This window comes from Lolium perenne, chromosome 1 (genome assembly GCF_019359855.2).
Source record: "Lolium perenne isolate Kyuss_39 chromosome 1, Kyuss_2.0, whole genome shotgun sequence".
Taxonomy (NCBI): domain Eukaryota; kingdom Viridiplantae; phylum Streptophyta; class Magnoliopsida; order Poales; family Poaceae; genus Lolium; species Lolium perenne.
The window spans coordinates 191072385-191090210 of record NC_067244.2 but is presented as its reverse complement, the minus strand read 5'-3'; the positions used below and the strand labels follow the sequence as shown (position 1 = coordinate 191090210).

The window sequence follows — 17826 nt, the reverse complement described above, 5'->3', positions numbered from 1 at the left end:
GCAAACAGGCATGTTCATCGACTCACAAAACCTCGTTGGCGATGGTGCTCTTTTGAATCGGGCAATGGTGGAAGCTCCACGTCTCTTCCAGAGCACGTCTAGGTAGCGTTGGAGTTTGGCGGCGGCCGCTGGCTTCAGCGAGTGCAGGAAACTACAAGGATAGTTTTATATTTTTCCGTTCTTTAGTTTTTTTCTGCTAAAGTATTCAGGGCAACTATTTTCTCCTGGCCCGTCTGGTAGTTTTCACGTTTGTTTACTCATGTAACTTGATTTTTCTATTAATAAAATACGTGGTTTATGTATAAAAAAAAATACAATAGTATAATACCAAGTTCTAAATCCATTTTACTGCAAATGCCATGTGGGCTGACGCGAATTATCACATAAGCTATGTAGTCACGATGACACACATTGCACTGCAGGGTCATAATTAAACATTTGACTCGCACTTAACCGAAATTTCATGTCATTAGCAAATCAGCAAAACAAATCCTCGAAACCGCGTCTCCGATGCCGTTTCCTTCCAGGAAACACCGCGGCGATCTCATCGTAAATTCGTAATAATCATCATCCCGTGTACCTCGGAGCCGCGTGAGTAAAAATAGGAATGAGCAGAAGAACAGTAGGAAGGTTTTGCCTTTCCAAAAATCACGAAGCTCACGCCAGCCTTGTCTTCCCAAAAATGGAGCACGAGCAGAGTCGCTGACGCGTGGGGCCCACTTCACAGCCGCGTGGGCCACTTCCGTCATCGTGTTTGGTAGAAATAGCAGGAGCAGAAGAACAGTAGGAAGGTTTCGCCTTTCCAAAAATCACGAAACTCACGCGAGCATTGTCTTCCCAAAAATGGAGCACGAACAGAGTCGCTGACGCGTGGGACCCACTTCAGAGCCGCGTGGGCCACTTCCGTCATCGTGTCTACGCACTTCTCGTCAGCTCCTGTAACGCCTACATATATCCTCTTCGGCCGGAGAAAATCTCAAAGGCACAAACGATTTTTCCGGACGCGCTCTAAACGAAACTTTCGTCTAGTCCAGCAACTACGCTCTCGTAGAATTCAAACTCGAGATCAGGATGGGCGGCTGCTTCTCCGGCGACGTGCGCGGCGGGAAGGAGGCCGTCGGCGGGGGCGGCAGCGGGATGGGCCGCGGGCCGGCGGCGGCGGGCCACGGCGGGGCGAACGAGGCGGTGGACCACTTCTTCCAGGGCCACGGGCTACGCGGCCTCTACACCCCTCTCGAGGTAACCAAGCTCACTCCATTCCACTCCAGTCCAGTCCACGGGGGAAAACCCTAGTCGCTCGCAATTCGTGGTCGCTTTTCGCTCGCGGGTCGCCATTGGAGCGGGTTTTTGGAGGGGGGAACTGCTCGGGGTCGTCGCCGTCGCTTCCGTCGGACGTGGATTTAGGAGGGCTTTCGCTGTCCGCTTAGGTGTATTTTGTCTAGTTTATTTTTGGTACAACTAGTACATGCGCTTTGCTGTCACAGATGCTTCGGGTTTTTTCTGCCACCGCACTTATCGGCATTGCAAATGTCCCGAATGCGAGTTACGGCTTACGCTTAGGTTTAGATCGAATCTCGCCTATTTTTTTCTGCAATTGTGACTCGCATTGCGCTAATTTCCCGGGGTTTTACTCTAGAACTGTGTCTGAAGTAGATTTTGTGAAAAAAAGGGTGTTGCTCGTCTCTGAATTTGGGGTTTTATTTGAAGCCTGAAAACTGCGGTTCAGTCGTCGGGTTGCGGGGACTGAACGAGCGGACGCGCATAATTAATTCCTGCGGTTGAGATCCACCCGCACGACATCTGGTTATACTGTTGACGTAATGTCGTCCTGGAAAAACTGTTGTAATTTCCTTTTTACTTCAAACTGCTACTACTCGGGAACTCAATGCCTCGAATGACAAATTCCCCAATCAATCTGAGGCTTAATGTTTAGTTTGTTTTCGGAATACCAGTACTGTTGCACATTTACTTCGAACTGCTACTATACGTCCATGAAGACTGCTCGGGTTCATGTGACTGTCCTTTACTGAATTTCCATCAAATTACTTGGGAAATGCTTCTTAACTCAGCTGCGTGGCAAGTAGTAGTATTTTGCTGGACAGGCCTCTGGAAAATATAGTTTAATTAGAACTTCGATGCTGGAGCATTAATTGTCTGGAAGCGTATCAGGATTAGTCAAATATGTTTCAGATTAGAGTGGGTGGTGGACATCAACCTTTTGCTTTAAAAATAGAACAACGTTGGCCAGAGGGTGATCAGCACCAATGTGCGTACACTTTAGAGGATATACTTTATGTCCTTTCCTTTACCAAACAGCTAACTAGTTTTGTCAATACGTTTCAATTAAAGAATTGTTGAAACAGCACAATACATTAATACTGTGTGATTTATGTGCCACCCTGTATCATGGTTTCTGACTGTGTGTAGAAGAGCTGTACAGTTTCTTGTTTCATATTTTAGAGGTTATCTGTAAAAATGTTTATAGTGGCCATGGTTTCTATGCTTGTACAAAGATATTCTATGCTTGGAGTTGGAGTTTTTTTTTTTTACTTTATTTGGAGATCCATCTGTTACAGCTGGTGATACTGTAGAACCAGTTTGATGCGTGTGGCCATTGCATGCTAACATGTTCCCAACTAGCTGACTGTGGATGCCAATATGATTTTCTTCACTAACATTTGCCATCTTCCTGCATTGCAGTTATCTTTTTCAGCTGCCAAGTTGAGGAATATGGATGCTCTTTCTAAGGTACTAATTACCATTCAGTTGCTCCAGTATTTTGATCTCTATATTCCTATTCCCTTTTCACTAGTACACCTTACTGTAACATAATTTAGGAAATCAGATTAAATTCTGTTGGAACTGAACGAGGTGTTGCTTAATGTTGGATATAATTTTGGCATTTTTTCTGAAATGGATACGTCTGGAACAAACAAAATTATATGTTCTTCTGTATCCACATGTCATTTCTATAACCCATTATTGTACAGTCTACACTTTTTCTAGAACCAAAATAATGTGTGCAAGCAATATTTGATGTTTCCAGTTGACATAGTTGTGTTACAGAAGGCAAGCGAACAAGCCCTAAAGTTTTACGTATAGAAGAACAACAGACCCTACCAGTTGCATGCAAATATTAAGTTTTAGTTAAGAAAAATATGGCTCACATTTCGAATAGTTGAACCTACCAAAACCAGAAAGCGATGTGTGTCATTTTCACGATATCTGTTTTTTGTGCACCAAAGATCATATCATGCCAATATACTGTGTTTAAATATGTTGGTTTTGCATCAGCTACACTAGTATAATGCAAAGTAATCCTGCTGTGAAGTTTTCATTGTACTAGTAGTGTACAAAATCTTTTACACCATGTATGTGTGATAGAAAAGTATGGTGCTTAATTCTTCTTGGTTACTTTTCTTTCGCATGTGTATATATTCTCCCAGCTATAACTATCATCTGCTTATTTGGTGCAGAGTGATCCTATGTTGGTGATTTACGCAAAAAGGGATGGAAGGCTAGAAGAGATTGGCCGCACCGAAGTGATACTGAATTCACTGGAACCTTTGTGGATTACAAAAGCTATGATAAATTACCAATTTGAGATGGTGCAGCCGCTCGTGTAAGTTCGTAAGGATAGTAACATACAGTATATCACTTCCAGAAAAGTCATGCTTACTGCTACTTTGTTTTGTGCTCATGATAGGTTCAAGGTATATGACATTGACACAAAGTACCATAATACACCAGTGAAGGTACTATTATGTTCCCTTAATTCATGTGTTTTGTCACCTGTATTCAGTTCATATACTTAAATGTTTGTGGAGCCATGCTTTAAATCAGTACATAGTTTTTTTCCACTCTTCTTCATTATTTCATGGCCACATTTAGTGGTTTAAATCCTTTAATCCTTTCCTCAAAATAATTATTAAAAGTAGGTTCCATGCTAAGTACAAGACGAAGTAGTCATGCAGGAGAAAAGGGCCAATATATGTTATTAAACAGAGTGTACATGCCTAGTAAGTGGTAAAGAAATACACTAGATTGTTTTTCTACCAAAAGTGCACACTGTGCCTACCAAATTTACATGAATATTGTGCACATTTAGTCAATGGGTGCTGAAAACAAGCGGTAGAATTTTCAGAGTTAATATTTGCTCAAAACAATCTGTGTGATGAGCTGAAGTTAGTATTGTCTCAATTGTTTCGTGTTGCGGAAAAATATAGTAGAAGTAGCATTTCTTTTGTAGGCTGTCTTTTACCTCAGTGACTCAGTCCAGACAGCAACAGTATATCCTGCTTGGAATTTCTAGTCTGTTACTTCAAATGCAACTTATGAAGCCTGAATTGTTTATCTTATGCAGATGCTGAACTTGGCTCAGCAAGATTTCTTAGGAGAAGCATGCTGCAATTTATCCGAGGTTGTGGAACATCAGTCTCATGATCCAGCATAATCTGGTTGCAGTATATATTTTTTCTAAATAAATGCAAATAAAGAAGGGAGAGACATGGGTGCATTCTCTTGATATTTGCTTGCACCGATTTGCTCTTTTTACAGATCGTCACGAAATTCAACCATAGCCTGACGTTAAACCTCCGAAGTGGTTCTGGACATGCCCTTCTGAGCACAATGACAGTACATGCTGAAGAAACTTCTTCGTCAAGGATGGCAGTTGAGATGACATTCCACTGCCAGAACCTGGAGAACAAGGATACATTCTCCTTAAGCGTATGGATAACCCTCTTTGTCGTTATAAGGTGGAACGACACTAGCTACAGTTGTAAATAAATGATTCTTTTGTGTAGGATCCCTTCTTGAGAGTATCAAGACTGTCAGAAAATTCTGCTGCTATTCCTATATGTAAAACAGAGGTGGTGATGAACAACTTAAACCCTGTTTGGAGGCCCATAACACTGACGTCTCAACAGTACAGTAGCAAGGCAAGTACATTTTTCTGGTATATGAATTTGTGTTGGATTGCTTAGGACATGCGTAATTTAAGGTTTATCTGATTCTTTTCTAATATGTTACTTTATTTCAGGATAACCCGCTGCTAGTTGAGTGCTTTGATTTCGATGACAGTGGCAACCATGAACTTATTGGGTAGGTTGGCTGAGGAAGTATTTTGGCATCTTTTCTCCATTGATCCTGAGTTTAATTATTTTTGTTGCCTGTCTGACAAATAGGTCCCTTCAGACAACTATCAGTCAGCTTGAAAATCTATATAATTCAAAGACTGGAGCAAACTTTTACAGCAATAAGGGACAAAAGAAGGTTAGTTTTTTTCCTTTTATATGATGCAATCTACTGAGAAAATCACTCCAGCTGCCCCTCTGATGTATCCAATCTGTCTTCAGATGAAAGGACAGCTGTTCTTGAATAAGTTCCACGAAAAAGTCCAACATACTTTCTTGGACTATATTTCCAGCGGTTTTGAGCTCAATTTTATGGTGGCTGTAGATTTCACTGGTTAGTGTTATTTGTGAGCTTAAATGACTTCTATGTAGCTGTGCTATTCATTTGTGTTTTATGCCCACTTGTTATTTCCTTGTGCGTTTCCAGCTTCAAATGGTGACCCTCGTACACCACAGTCATTGCACTACATTGACCCCTCTGGCAGACCAAACTCGTACCAGCAGGTTAGGAGTTGTCTGACATGCTAATATATTCCTGAGACTGAAAGCCTTCTTACTGAACCATTTGATGTACCAGGCAATACTAGGGGTTAGCGAAGTTCTGCAGTTTTATGACAGTGATAGGCGGTTCCCTGCATGGGGTTTTGGTGCAAAGATACCACAAGGATTTATATCTCACTGCTTCAACTTGAATGCAACTACCAATGACTGTGAGGTGAGTGAGATTCATGGCTGATGAGATACTGCCTATATTTATTTAATTAATTTCTGACAGTATATGCCACCAATATGGATCATTCCCTATAAACCAACTTCTGGATATATACACTAAGATTGAAGTCAAAGTAGTATTAACAGATCAACTAATGCTTCACATGCTAGAATGTAATGCTCCAAGCCTAATTGTGGCTTTGCTTACAAATGTTAGTGCACAACATGACCGCCCTTGATGTTTACTGATATTTCTGTTGCTATCACAGGTAGTTGGAGTTGACGGCATCATGTCTGCCTACTCCTCTACTCTTTACAGTGTTGCTCTTGCTGGGCCAACCTTGTTTGGGCCCGTGGTCACCAAAGCTGCAGAAATTGCCAACCATGCTGTGCAGTATTCAAACAACAAATATTTTGTGTTGCTCATTATCACGGTACGTAATCCGACATCCTCTTATAGCCTCTGTTAGCTCATAAAGTTGACCTGAGCATTGTTGTTTGCAGGACGGTGTTATCACCGACGTGCAAGAAACAAAAGATGCTATTGTGAGGGCGTCAGACTTGCCGTTGTCCATTCTCATCGTGGGAGTTGGAAATGCTGATTTCACACAAATGAGGGTAAAGTATATTACTTCATATGTGGTCAATGTTTTATTTTTCGAGTATTTCTTTTGTCATCTCAGTCTTGAATACGCTGGACACAGGGCATTTTGTACAATGTAGATGATAGCCGGACAAGAAAGAAACACCTCACCTTGTTTCCTTTCTGAGGCTATGCTGTTACGTGTTGTGCCTAGGCTGCGCTGTTCTGCAATCATTATTTTTCGCTCCAACACAAAGTGCCACCAATGTTTATCTGACGGTTCTCCTTGGCTTTGGCAGATCCTAGATGCAGACTTTGGTAAGCGGCTGGAGAGCTCGACCGGCAGGATTGCCACACGCGACATCGTCCAGTTTGTCCCCGTGCAAGAAGTCCAAGGTCAGCATTTGCACCTGTTACTGCCACACAAAATAACACAGTACTCTTGACCTGAAACATCCCCGAGTTACTTTCATAGCTGACAGCAGTTTTATCAGCAGGTGGGACGGTCACCGTCGTCCAATCTCTGCTGGAGGAGCTGCCCGGGCAGTTCCTGGAGTACATGCGCACCCGGGACATCAAGCCGCTCCCTCCCCAGCAAGCCTCGGCGCCCGCTTATGCTGCTCCTCCTCCTCCCCAGCTGTGAAGCAGCTCGGCCGCTCCAAGCTGGTCTGCGCGTGCGTGCCACCAGCTAGCAATTGTACATTCTGCCATCTATCTTTTTTTCTGTTGCTTCTAGATCCGACTTTATTATTAGGGGTAAAGCCCATCGGTAGTTTTTCGTCCAGGTTTAGTTTGCCGCCGCAAGCACTACCTATCCTTCTTTTTTTTCTTTTGAGACGGAAGTGCAAGATACACTAATTATGTGAGAAGATATATATCCTTGTGCGGTTATGCCACGTACTGAAGCTCTTTTATACCCCTGTCCGTATCAGTGTTCCTCATTTTGTCACCGAGGTGGGTCACCCACATGTCCTTGTGTCATAAGGCTTTGTTTGCCGTTGCTATGTGCGTTTTCTTTGGGTTGGCTTTCGCCTGTGGCCGAAGTGCCGAACATGGTGGAGGTTCAGGCACGGGAGAAGGTTGCTACGCGGCGGCGGTGGCGAGAGGAGAATATGGCTTGAGCCTCGGCTGGGGTCAGGCAGAGTCGCAGAGATTACGCGGAGAAGATTCAGAGTAGTTTGGGACTAAACAAGTGCCGTCTGTATGAAAACGTCGGTTGAGATCCAACGGTCTCGATTTTCTTCTAAGAAGAAAACATACAACTGTCATCATCATAATAAAAGGTGGTTGCTCTTGTTTTATCGTTGGATTCCAGGGGGCGCCGCCTTCCTTCTTGAGGGGCGTCGGGGGTCCCCCTACCCACAACCCTCCCGCATATCGGGGGAAACCCTAGGTTCTGTCCGGGCAGCAGCGTCGTCATCGTCGCATCCCTTCTTGAAGGTGCTGCTTTGGTATGCGGCGCTTCGGAGGGCCAAGATCGTGGTGGGAATTCTCCGGAGGGCGTTGCGGATCATCACTGTTTTCGTCGATCCGGCTTTGTCGACGTTGTTTTTCTCTTTTCTTCTTCTTATGTTTCTTTTTGGGCTTTGATGTGTTGTTTGCCCCAGCGGTGGTCTCTATCTTGTATCGGTGTTGCTATATTAATATAGCAGGGCGAAAGCCTATTTCGAGGATTCCAGGGGGAATAATAGATTAATTATCGGGCGACGCAAAAGGGAATGTAGTAATGTGGTGTGGTGGTTGTTATGAGTTGACCATGCTCCGCTAGCTAGCTAGCTCACGGATTGATGGGCGGCCAGCCGGCATGGCATGGTGGCATGCGGGCATGTGGCCGCACTGGACGCCAGCCTAGCGAGAGCCATGTTCTCGTCCGGAACAATTACCGGTGAGGCAGCCGATCGAGTGGCATAGCATGGCATGCCCTCCCGCCGCTCTGTCTCTGTCCCCAGTGTATCTTCCTCTCGCCGCTCGCTTTGGCCCTTTCTGAACAACAACTGGAATGCGCTGGAGCGGTTCCTCTCCCTCCTGCCAGCGATTTCCTACGCACGGGGGCCGGCCGCTCCTCGGTCGCGTGATTACTGCCTTGTCTCTCGCTTCTCCACTCAGCTCCCTAAACCATCTTTTCAAATCAATTTAGAGCACCCGGACATTTAACCGTCCTCGGCCTCGCGTTTCTAACGCCGTTTTCGGTCCGATACGGCTCAGTACGGTGTCTCGCGTCTCAAACATGCCCTAGCTACATAAGAGTCGTTGCGGGGGAGCCGGATGCAACGCTCAGGCGACGTGGTGAGTGGCGGGCCAGTTATGTCATCAACACAGAACTATAGTGCCGCACCTTTTTCTTAACGGCGGCAACATTTTTCGAGGCGGAGGAAGGCGAGACGTTCCATCGGCGCTGCCCCTCCCCACGCGTCGCCGTTGCCCGCCTTCCCGCCCTTTCACTATCTCTTCCTACGCCGCCTCCGCCTATAAAAACTCGTTGTTTCCCTCTAGGTCCACCACAGTCGCAGTCGTAGTTGTTCCCTACCCGCCTCCACAAAAATGCCACACCGCTACGCAACAACCTGCATCATGCTCGGCCTCAATGGTCGCGGCAGTCCGGCACCTCCACCTCCGCCCCCGCCCCCGCCGCAACCTACCTCGGTTGGAGAACCTACGCCGCACTAGTCCGAGTTCGACGAGTAAGAAGCCGATGAGGCGATGACGATAACGACCCAGAGTACGTGGAGATGGACGCGCGGTTCTTAGTTGAGGCGACGGCGGAAGCGGCTGTGGACACGAAAGTGGCGAAGGGGTAGTGGCGGCAGAGGAGGAGGAAGAGATGGACGACGACATGGACAGCTTGAGCGACAGGCCGGACCCGAAAGAGAAGGTGACGGAGCAGAGGGCCATCCTCGGGTCTTTTGAGACTCTGAAGAAGGGGCAGGACGATGCCTTTCCCGAGGAGCAGTGCGGCGCATCGTCGACATCTCCATCATATGAGCGACCATTGAGGATGGGGCTCATCGCCTCATGGCGGACGATCGCCAGCGGCTCCACGACGAGGAGCGCGAACGACATGCCCTTGTGTCGAAGATGCGGAGGGAGCGGTGAAAGAGGGCGTTCGGCGACCCCGAAGCGGGGTTGTCGGGTGCCTCGAAGCATGACGAGTAGGATATGGGCTACTCGTAGCCGTTTTCATTCAACTTGTAATAGATAATCAAAATTTAAATGAAAAACTATTTTTTACAACGTTTGGGATCTTGTTGGGGGAGCTCGAGAAATGGACGCGCCACAAACATGACACCACCAAGCGGCGTTTCCTATTTAACCGATTTAATGTTTTTGCTTGGGAGACGCGGCTATCTAGGGGGAGACAGCCTATATGCCCAGGATCAATTCAGACAAGCTTTGTACTACTACCCAATTAGGCATCGCTGTCTTTCCCTTTTCCTAATCAACACATGACAAAGCGACCGAATGATCATTCCGATTGCTTATTACACCGTGCAGCTCTTCTTTTCCTTTTATTTTGTTTGAAAGCGAATGGTTTCCTCTTTTCTTTTTTCCTTTTAATTATACATACATGTGTGGTTACCATTTTTATCGACATAGAATTTCTGGCACCTCGCGATGTCTCTCTGAATACTAGCCCGGGCAGCAGTACCATTCATGCGGGCATTGCCATTTTGATCTGACGGATTAAGTGAGAGAACGACGTGCCAGCTCCCACGTGCGAGGACTGAGAGGGATAGTTCCCATCGGCGTGCCACTGTGGCATGTCTGTCCTTGTCCATGGTTGCCGGGTTACTTTCACTGCCACCTCCAGGCTAGCAGCTAGCAAACTCGAGGAAAGGAAGGGACAATCTTGTACACCAGGTCGGGCAGGGAAAGGTTGCCACAATTTGCTATAGTCATTTTACTTCTATAGTATGTGAGGAAATGTTGCTACAGGTGTGTCAATCCACGATCTGGTCCATCATTGAGATCCCATCATGTTGTTTGAACTTTGAACTGGTCTACGAGTTGTCGGAATTTTCTCGGCTCTGTGACTTGATTAAACTTACACGAATTGACCTACCTCCTCCGTTTTTACCGTACTTCCTCTATTTTTATTTACCCTAAGTTATCGGTTTAGTCAAAATCAAAATACCAAGTATGTGGCAAAAAAATGAATCAAAATCCATAATATTAAAATTATTTAATATGAAAGTGCATTTGATAATGATTCTAATAATACTAGTCGTTTATTACGTATGATGGTATTTTTTTTCTACATAGTTGGTCAAACTTTGCAGAGTTTGCTTTCGACTAAACTCAAAACGCAAGGTAATTGTGAACCGACGAAGTACATGGCCACTATTTCATATCCCAAATATACAATTCAACTTATAAATACGTGACTAATCGCTTAAAAGTTCAATCATGTTCCCTACTAATTAAAAATATTGCATGTATATCACTGGTTGTAGTACAAAGGAGAACCAAATTAAAAAAAAAAAATTGGGGAGAAGAGATGGTGGCCTTATACTTTTTAAAAAAAAAAGATATTTTTGAGAGTAGAAACAACTTATTTCGTGAGCCATAGTATCTTATTATATGACTAAATTGGACAGGGAAGATACATATCAAATTTAAGAGGAAAATAGGATGCAAGCAAGGAGACAGAGGAGAGGCGTGCAAACAGAGCTTGGCTCTGGTGGTTAGAGCATCTCCACTCGTCTCCCTGAGAAGCCCACACGAGCCGTTTTCTACATCCGGACGGTGAAAAATGGCCCAGTCGCGCCCCCAGGTTCTCATTTTCGTCCGGAAAACGGCCTAATTTCGTCCGGACTCCCCGGGCCATCCTCGGTTTCCCGGGGATCTCTCGGGGACTCCGGATGGAGCAAAACCAACCGCCCACACCCACGTATCTCCTCTTTCGTCCGGACTCCCCGGGCCATCCTCTTTTTTTCCGAGAAACGCCGCTTGGGGAGCACACGACTGGAAATATACTGCCCCTCATGCCAAAAATTGATCCAATCCGGACGAAAAATTCGCCGGATTTGGGCGTGGGGAGCGCCAACGAGTGGGGATGCTCTTAGGTCCCTTGTGGTGGAACCAGCCCACCCAGGTTCAAGTCGTAGACTTGACATGGGTGTTTGCATTTACCTGGATTTATTCCAGGATTTAACCGACGCTATGCTTTCAGTGGTAGGTGACGTGCCCGTCAACAGCGAGGCGCCAGTGGTGACTTTGTCAACCTTAAGATATACCGACTCAGTCCCTCGGAGGTGCTCATAGAGGTAGAGTGTGCGTGCGTGCGTTTATAGGGATGTTTGTACGTGCGTATTTGTGAGCGTTTGCGTTGTATTGTGTTCTAAAAAAAAAGATAGAGGAGAGGCGTGTGCAAGAAAACCGTTGGCTTAGTAAAAAATCAAATCAGATCAAATCACATGAAGGTAGGAAGCACACCACCTTGTCTTCCCTGTCATCGCCAGTAGTACCATACCATATCCGTTGTCCCTCCCTCCCTCCTATTCACTCCTGCCATCTCATTATTTACTCCTATTAATTGCCCCGACTCCGTCTCCGTCCCCGTCCCCGTCCCCGCCTCCTCCACCGCGCCGCCCACGCGCGACCAGGCCGCCCCCAAATTCCCACGCAAACCCTAAGCCGGCCGGCGAGCTCCCCAGCCAGCCGACCCACCCACGCGGCGCGGGGCCCAATGGCGGAGGACGCCGGCGACCGGGAGCAGCAGCAGCAGCCCGCGGGAGGTGGTGGCGCTGGGCCCATGGAGGACGGCGGCGGCAGGGAGGAGAGCGCCGTCAAGCTCTTCGTCGGCCAGGTGCCCAAGCTCATGACCGAGGCCGAGCTGGCCGCCATGTTCCGCGACGTCGCCCTCGTCGACGAGGTCACCGTCATCCGCGACAAGGCCACCAAGGTCTCAAGAGGTTCGTCCGGATCCGTTTCCGTCCCTCCCCTCCCCACCTCGCAATGCCACTGCTCCGTTCCCGTCCCCGCCTGCCTGCCCGTCTCTCTGTTTTTTTTTTCTCTTCTCGCGGGTCGGGATCTGGGCGCGGCTCCGCGTGGGAAGGGACGGTTTATGGTTTTCCGTTGCTTTGCTGCGTTTCTCGTGTTTCACAGCCGGGGCGGCTCTGCTGGGGGCAATGCTGCCCGGGATTTTGAAGCATAGCTGATTTCTGTGTCTGTTCGGGCAAAAAATGCTTCGTGCTCTGCTGCTGGGAATTGGGAATCCTTCCTGGCGGTTTACGCGCAATGCGCTGGGGGAATTTCGCGCGAGGGTTGCGTTGAATTGTTGTAAACTTCTGCTACCGTCTGAGCTACGCCGCTGTGGAGAAAAGTCAAAACATCCGTCCAAGTCTGCTTCATTCACCCCCGCGTTTCATTTTGAGGTGCTCGTCTCAGTGCTATGGGTCGCTTGAGATTCTCTGATTTTCGGCCACTCGAGCTCGGATTCTGTGTGGGGTTTTACCAGGGCAGTAAAACATGGTGGAATTTCGTGCTGCTCATAGGCGACTGGAGTTAGTACTTCTGAGATCGGATTGGTATTTCTTTTCTGTTTGGAGAAGTTTAGCTTTCGTTGACACTTGAAATTCCTGCTTCGATCCTGGGATGCGAAATTAAATGTTTGGTCATCGGTTAAACTTGTAGATGGACCTGAGCCCGGATTTAAGCTGGCTGATTGGACACCCCGATATAAGCTGCCCCTTGTTAGTACAGATTCATTTCAAACCAATGGCTGGACCAAGATGTGCCTCCTCTGTACTACGTGCGATAGGCTGGAATTTAGGACCAGTGGAGCTGTGTCTCCGTTGCTGTTTCTGCGGATTCCAGAATTTCATTGGTCCCAATCAATGATTTCACTAATAGCGTGATGTTTCGAGCTTCTGCTCTCGACTCGGTGGCTATTCAATGCCCCTTCATGGTGCTCAGCCACTTGCCCAAAGGATCGTGATTCGGAGGCTGTAGGAGATACTACTTTCCTGTATACCATCAGTGTTACTTTGTTTCAATCGGATTATATCTTTTCTTGCTGGTAAAAATCTGGTTGTTTTGCTTTCGTTCTTCCTGGAGGAGTCAGATGTGGAAGTCATGAAATAAGATGTTTTCCTGCATCTGTGAATTAGAATCCTGTTAGCTACACAAGCTATGATTTTGCTCCTCTGTTTTCGTATGAGAATCTTCGTTAGTTTTGATGTTCCAGTGGTTTTTTTTGTATTTTCTGCTCTCTTTTTGCTCGACCTCGACTATAGTCTCAAAATGGCTACCCTCATGGTATTGATGTACATTAAACTGGACATTGCAGGCTGCTGCTTCCTGATCTGCCCATCAAGGGAGGAGGCTGACAAGGCAGTGAATGCATACCACAACAAACGCACGCTTCCTGGGGTATGTGGACACAACCATATGCTTGTTGCACATGTATCTGCTTGGGTAACTCGGGAATAATTTAACCAACTGATGCCCTGGAAGGATTCCTTCTCTCTGGACCTGTAGTTGTTGGGAGCTCTTGAATGTTGGGTATTATTCATGGTGGATGAATCAGTAGTAAGTACATGTCTACGCAGTCCAGTTAGGGTTAAGTGAATACCTAGTGGGAGATTTTAGGCAATTAGATCATTACTGGTGATCCGTTAAGTTTTTGTGTGACTGTGTTAGAACCTTCATTGCTATCTCTGCATGAAAGATGGCCACTTTGAGGTTGCCTGTTTAGCCAAAATGATCATGCAGTACAGACTATGATGTACAAGAATGATTTGTCTGATTTACGTTCAAAATATTGGATAACTGGTGAATCGATTAGCAAGATCGTCCATGCCCAAGCTAGATCAACTGATGGATTGTTACATATCCTGGACAATTATTGTCTCATGTAGTTAGTATAACATATCACCTTTTGGCACTTTTTGCTAGACGTAGAAACAGTGCAGTGGTGCAGACAAAATTGTGTTCAAATATTCTATGAATGACTTCAGTTATTACTACAAAGTGTTAACTCCAAATTGCGATGTTGGCACCTCTAGTACTAGCTGTGGCGCAGTTGAACCCCACTGCTTTAAACTGTAATTCCTACCATTCAGAATGCGTACCCAGGCCCTTCATCCAATTATCCATCCCTTCTGGCTGAAGTCATTGATAGGTTAGAAAGGTTACAGATCTGATCTCAACCCTACTACTCCCATTGCATCCGTAGAATATCTAGGAATATTGGCTTGGCTAGTACCAACGGATAGTTTGTCTCTCGGACCTCTCTTGTAGGATTGATGTAGCTGATTATATCTAAACTTGAACCCAGGAATCATTGATACGAGCGATTTTTGGATAAATTCAGAGAGCAGATGCCTTAGCTTAGATAAGAGTGATAATCCATCGGGCCAAATTATGACTTGTTTGATTAAGTTAGCTGGTAATATGGAATGGTAGTCCAATGGCTTCAACATCTTTTGGTGATAACGGATTTTTTTTTTCAATATCTTCTTTTTTATAGTCCCAAACACCAATACGAATTTGCAGGGATGATGCTACCTCTCTCTGGCTGCCCCTAACGTTTTCCACATTTTCTCTATTTAAAACCAGGCCCCAAGTCCATTGCAAGTAAAATATGCAGATGGAGAGTTGGAAAGGCTGGGTACGAGGCTCTCTAAAATTATTTTATCCACAAGGAAACTTGTGTATGTATTATTGGTCAAAATTTATTTTGTTCCCCATTCTACTGACATATCTACACTGTTACTTCCAGAGCACAAACTTTTCGTTGGAATGCTGCCCAAAAATGTAACAGATGCTGAGATGACTGATTTATTTTCACAATACGGAAATATCAAGGATTTGCAGATTTTGAGAGGTTCACAGCAGACGAGCAAAGGTAAAAATTTCGTGTGGAAACCGTTGCTTTTCTGTGATTCGAAACGGGTATCACTTTTTCTTCTAGGCTTGTCTATGCATTTAGCTGCTTACCAACTGTGGATGTTGCAGCCGGCTGTGCCTTCCTGAAGTATGAAACAAAAGAGCAGGCTGTGGCAGCTATCGAAGCTCTAAACGGGAAGCACAAAATAGAGGTTTGTGAAAAAATAAGGATTCTGATCAATTCCAGCTCTCTTTAGTCACTCAAACCCAATTGCAGTGCTGCAAACCATCACAGAGAACATCCATACCAATTCGACCATATATGAGTGCAGAAATTGCTCTACCCACATGTGTGTTGGATTGTGCTTTTCTGTTCGAGCTGAACATTTGTGATCTCTTGCAGTTACAAGCAATGGGAACCAGGGTTACAAAATACTCCATATGTGCCGTAATATAAGATGTTATTACACAATAACATCTTATATTATGGGACTGAGGGAGTAGGATCTATCCAGTTTATTTGCTGCACTTTAAGTAAAAAATAAATAAATAACAAATGTAATGGTTCGAGGTTGATGCACATTTGTATTAGTAGTTATTTTCCCTTCTTCTGCAACTGCATGATTTGTATAACCTCTGATGTTCCTTGTTCGTTTTGTTAGGGTTCAAGTGTACCTTTGGTTGTAAAATGGGCTGACACAGAAAAAGAAAGGCAGGCTCGGAAAGCGCAAAAGGCTCAGTTTCAGCCGTCTAATCTGTCAAATGCAAATGCCATGCAACAAAGTTCATTATTTGGCGCTTTACAGATGGGATATGTGCCTCCTTATAATGGATTTGGCTACCAGGTGAATCTTAATGTTAAAATCTTGAGCTTACTGTGCCCATACAACAAAAAGCTATTCCTACAATAGCATCACTCTTGCCATTCTTTCAAATAAATAGCAGTAGTCCTAACTTACCGCCTATATCTATTTTAGCTGTTTAACATTTACTATTGCAAACAACCAACCAGAAAAGGCCACAGAGGATAGCATTCTTTATGAACTGCTGCAGTTTCCTGCCATTCCTTATTGTGCTAGTAGTGAAGCAAAAAAGAATCAATGGCATGTTAATGGACTGGTGATATTTCTTTAATTTGAAAAGATGCCATATAACCTGTGATTAGTACCCCTGAATATTCATTCTTGTTGTATATAATACTTAGTCTGTTCATCTGTGCAGCCACAAGGAACCTATGGGCTTATGCAATACCCTTTATCTCCTATGCAAAATCAAGCAGCCTTCCAGAATATGGCTCAGCCTGGCAATCAAGGAAATCCAATGCGCGGCGTTAATTCTGAACTTTCCCCTAATTCAGTTCCTAGGCCATACAATTCAATGCAGTTGGGCAGCCCTTATCCAGCTGCACCTGGTATGCAGTATCCTGGATCATATCCTGGTGGTGCCCGTCCTTACATGAATTCTCATAATAATTCAATTAAAGTTCCAAATGCAAATGCTACATCTCCCACATCTTCAAGTACCAGCAGCAACCCTGGTCCTCAGATAGAGGGTTTGTCTCCTTCAGTACTTGGTTATTTCATTCGTCATTTCTTCTTAAGTACGTTTTACAGATGATATGTATCATGTGTGCAGGTCCTCCTGGAGCCAACTTATTTATTTATCACATCCCACAAGAATTTGGCGACCAAGATCTAGCAAATGCATTTCAGACTTTTGGTAGAGTATTGAGTGCCAAAGTTTTTGTAGACAAAGCAACTGGTGCCAGTAAATGCTTCGGTAACTAACTCTTTCTGGCTGAAATTTCTTAGCATTGCCATCATACCAGCATGATTTTACTAATTTGTTCCTGGCTGGATGCAGGTTTTGTAAGCTATGATTCTCCTGCTTCTGCGCAGACGGCCATAAGTATGATGAACGGATTCCAATTAGGTGGTAAAAAGCTGAAAGTACAACTCAAAAGAGACAACAGCAAGCACAATAAACTTTATTGACAGCGCAATTGATACGCTCAGTATGCCTACACGATCAGGAAAACCGGTACATATGTGTCAGCACAATTGATCGTTCCAGTGTTTCTTCTGGCCTCCACCATGTGTCGTCGGTGGGGGCTTGTGTATCTTCGTTCAATTGACATTCTTGAAATTGTTAAATTGTGTATTTCGTCGCAGCATAGTTGTAGCATCTGTACCATCAGACCCATTGTACATCAGACATTTGATTCATTCAATTGCTCCATTTTTTCTACTCATGGATCGCTCCTTGCGAGAACATCATTCATTTTTCTTTACTTTTTACTTGCCCCAGCATCTAATGTATTTTCCTAATAGTTTTCAATATGCATGCCATTTAGTGTGCGATTGACCAGCACCCATTTACTCAAGTCTTTTGTCTTGTATGCTCGAAGGATTTCCTGAACTTTCATGAGATTACCCTGGATCTGAGGAACAATGTGTAGAGCAAACCCAACGACTCTTAATGAAATTACCCTGGATCTGAGGAACAATGTGTACCACCTCGATGTCATCTTAATGATTTCTTCACAGATCCTATCATGTTTGTGGTTCT

The 17826-nt window shown here is 45.1% G+C and overlaps 2 protein-coding genes across 3 annotated transcripts; both read left to right on the top strand.

The window, feature by feature from the left end:
• Positions 1 to 973: 973 nt before the first annotated feature.
• Positions 974 to 7353, top strand: LOC127316736 (protein BONZAI 3). 2 transcript variants are annotated; one of them, XM_051347214.2, is made up of 16 exons: positions 974 to 1239; positions 2701 to 2748; positions 3477 to 3622; positions 3707 to 3755; positions 4364 to 4420; positions 4558 to 4728; positions 4806 to 4940; positions 5042 to 5103; positions 5187 to 5274; positions 5358 to 5469; positions 5563 to 5639; positions 5713 to 5850; positions 6116 to 6280; positions 6351 to 6464; positions 6729 to 6825; positions 6927 to 7353. In XM_051347214.2, the coding sequence occupies exons 1-16, from the start codon at positions 1072 to 1074 to the stop codon at positions 7070 to 7072; spliced, it is 1773 nt and encodes a 590-aa protein (XP_051203174.1). In that variant the 5' UTR covers positions 974 to 1071; the 3' UTR covers positions 7073 to 7353. The 2 variants fall into 2 exon arrangements, with proteins under 2 accessions (XP_051203174.1, XP_051203165.1); XM_051347205.2 differs by having other exon boundaries at positions 6924 to 7353.
• A 4732-nt stretch (positions 7354 to 12085) lies between these two features.
• On the top strand, positions 12086 to 17509 carry LOC127316730 (RNA-binding protein BRN1). Its single transcript, XM_051347195.2, has 9 exons — positions 12086 to 12341; positions 13718 to 13800; positions 14989 to 15040; positions 15152 to 15277; positions 15388 to 15470; positions 15921 to 16103; positions 16480 to 16810; positions 16894 to 17037; positions 17122 to 17509. The coding sequence occupies exons 1-9, from the start codon at positions 12116 to 12118 to the stop codon at positions 17250 to 17252; spliced, it is 1359 nt and encodes a 452-aa protein (XP_051203155.1). The 5' UTR covers positions 12086 to 12115; the 3' UTR covers positions 17253 to 17509.
• The last annotated feature ends 317 nt before the right edge of the window (positions 17510 to 17826 follow it).

Coding starts and splice junctions, on each gene's coding strand:
- LOC127316736 (XM_051347205.2), top strand. CDS start 1,072: ATGGGCGGCTGCTTCTCCGGCGACGTGCGCGGCGGGAAGGAGGCCGTC. Junction 5,104..5,186: donor GGCAACCATGAACTTATTGG/GTAGGTTGGCTG, acceptor TCTGACAAATAG/GTCCCTTCAGACAACTATCA. Junction 6,281..6,350: donor TTGTGTTGCTCATTATCACG/GTACGTAATCCG, acceptor TGTTGTTTGCAG/GACGGTGTTATCACCGACGT.
- LOC127316730 (XM_051347195.2), top strand. CDS start 12,116: ATGGCGGAGGACGCCGGCGACCGGGAGCAGCAGCAGCAGCCCGCGGGA. Junction 15,278..15,387: donor TTCACAGCAGACGAGCAAAG/GTAAAAATTTCG, acceptor TGGATGTTGCAG/CCGGCTGTGCCTTCCTGAAG. Junction 15,471..15,920: donor ACGGGAAGCACAAAATAGAG/GTTTGTGAAAAA, acceptor TCGTTTTGTTAG/GGTTCAAGTGTACCTTTGGT.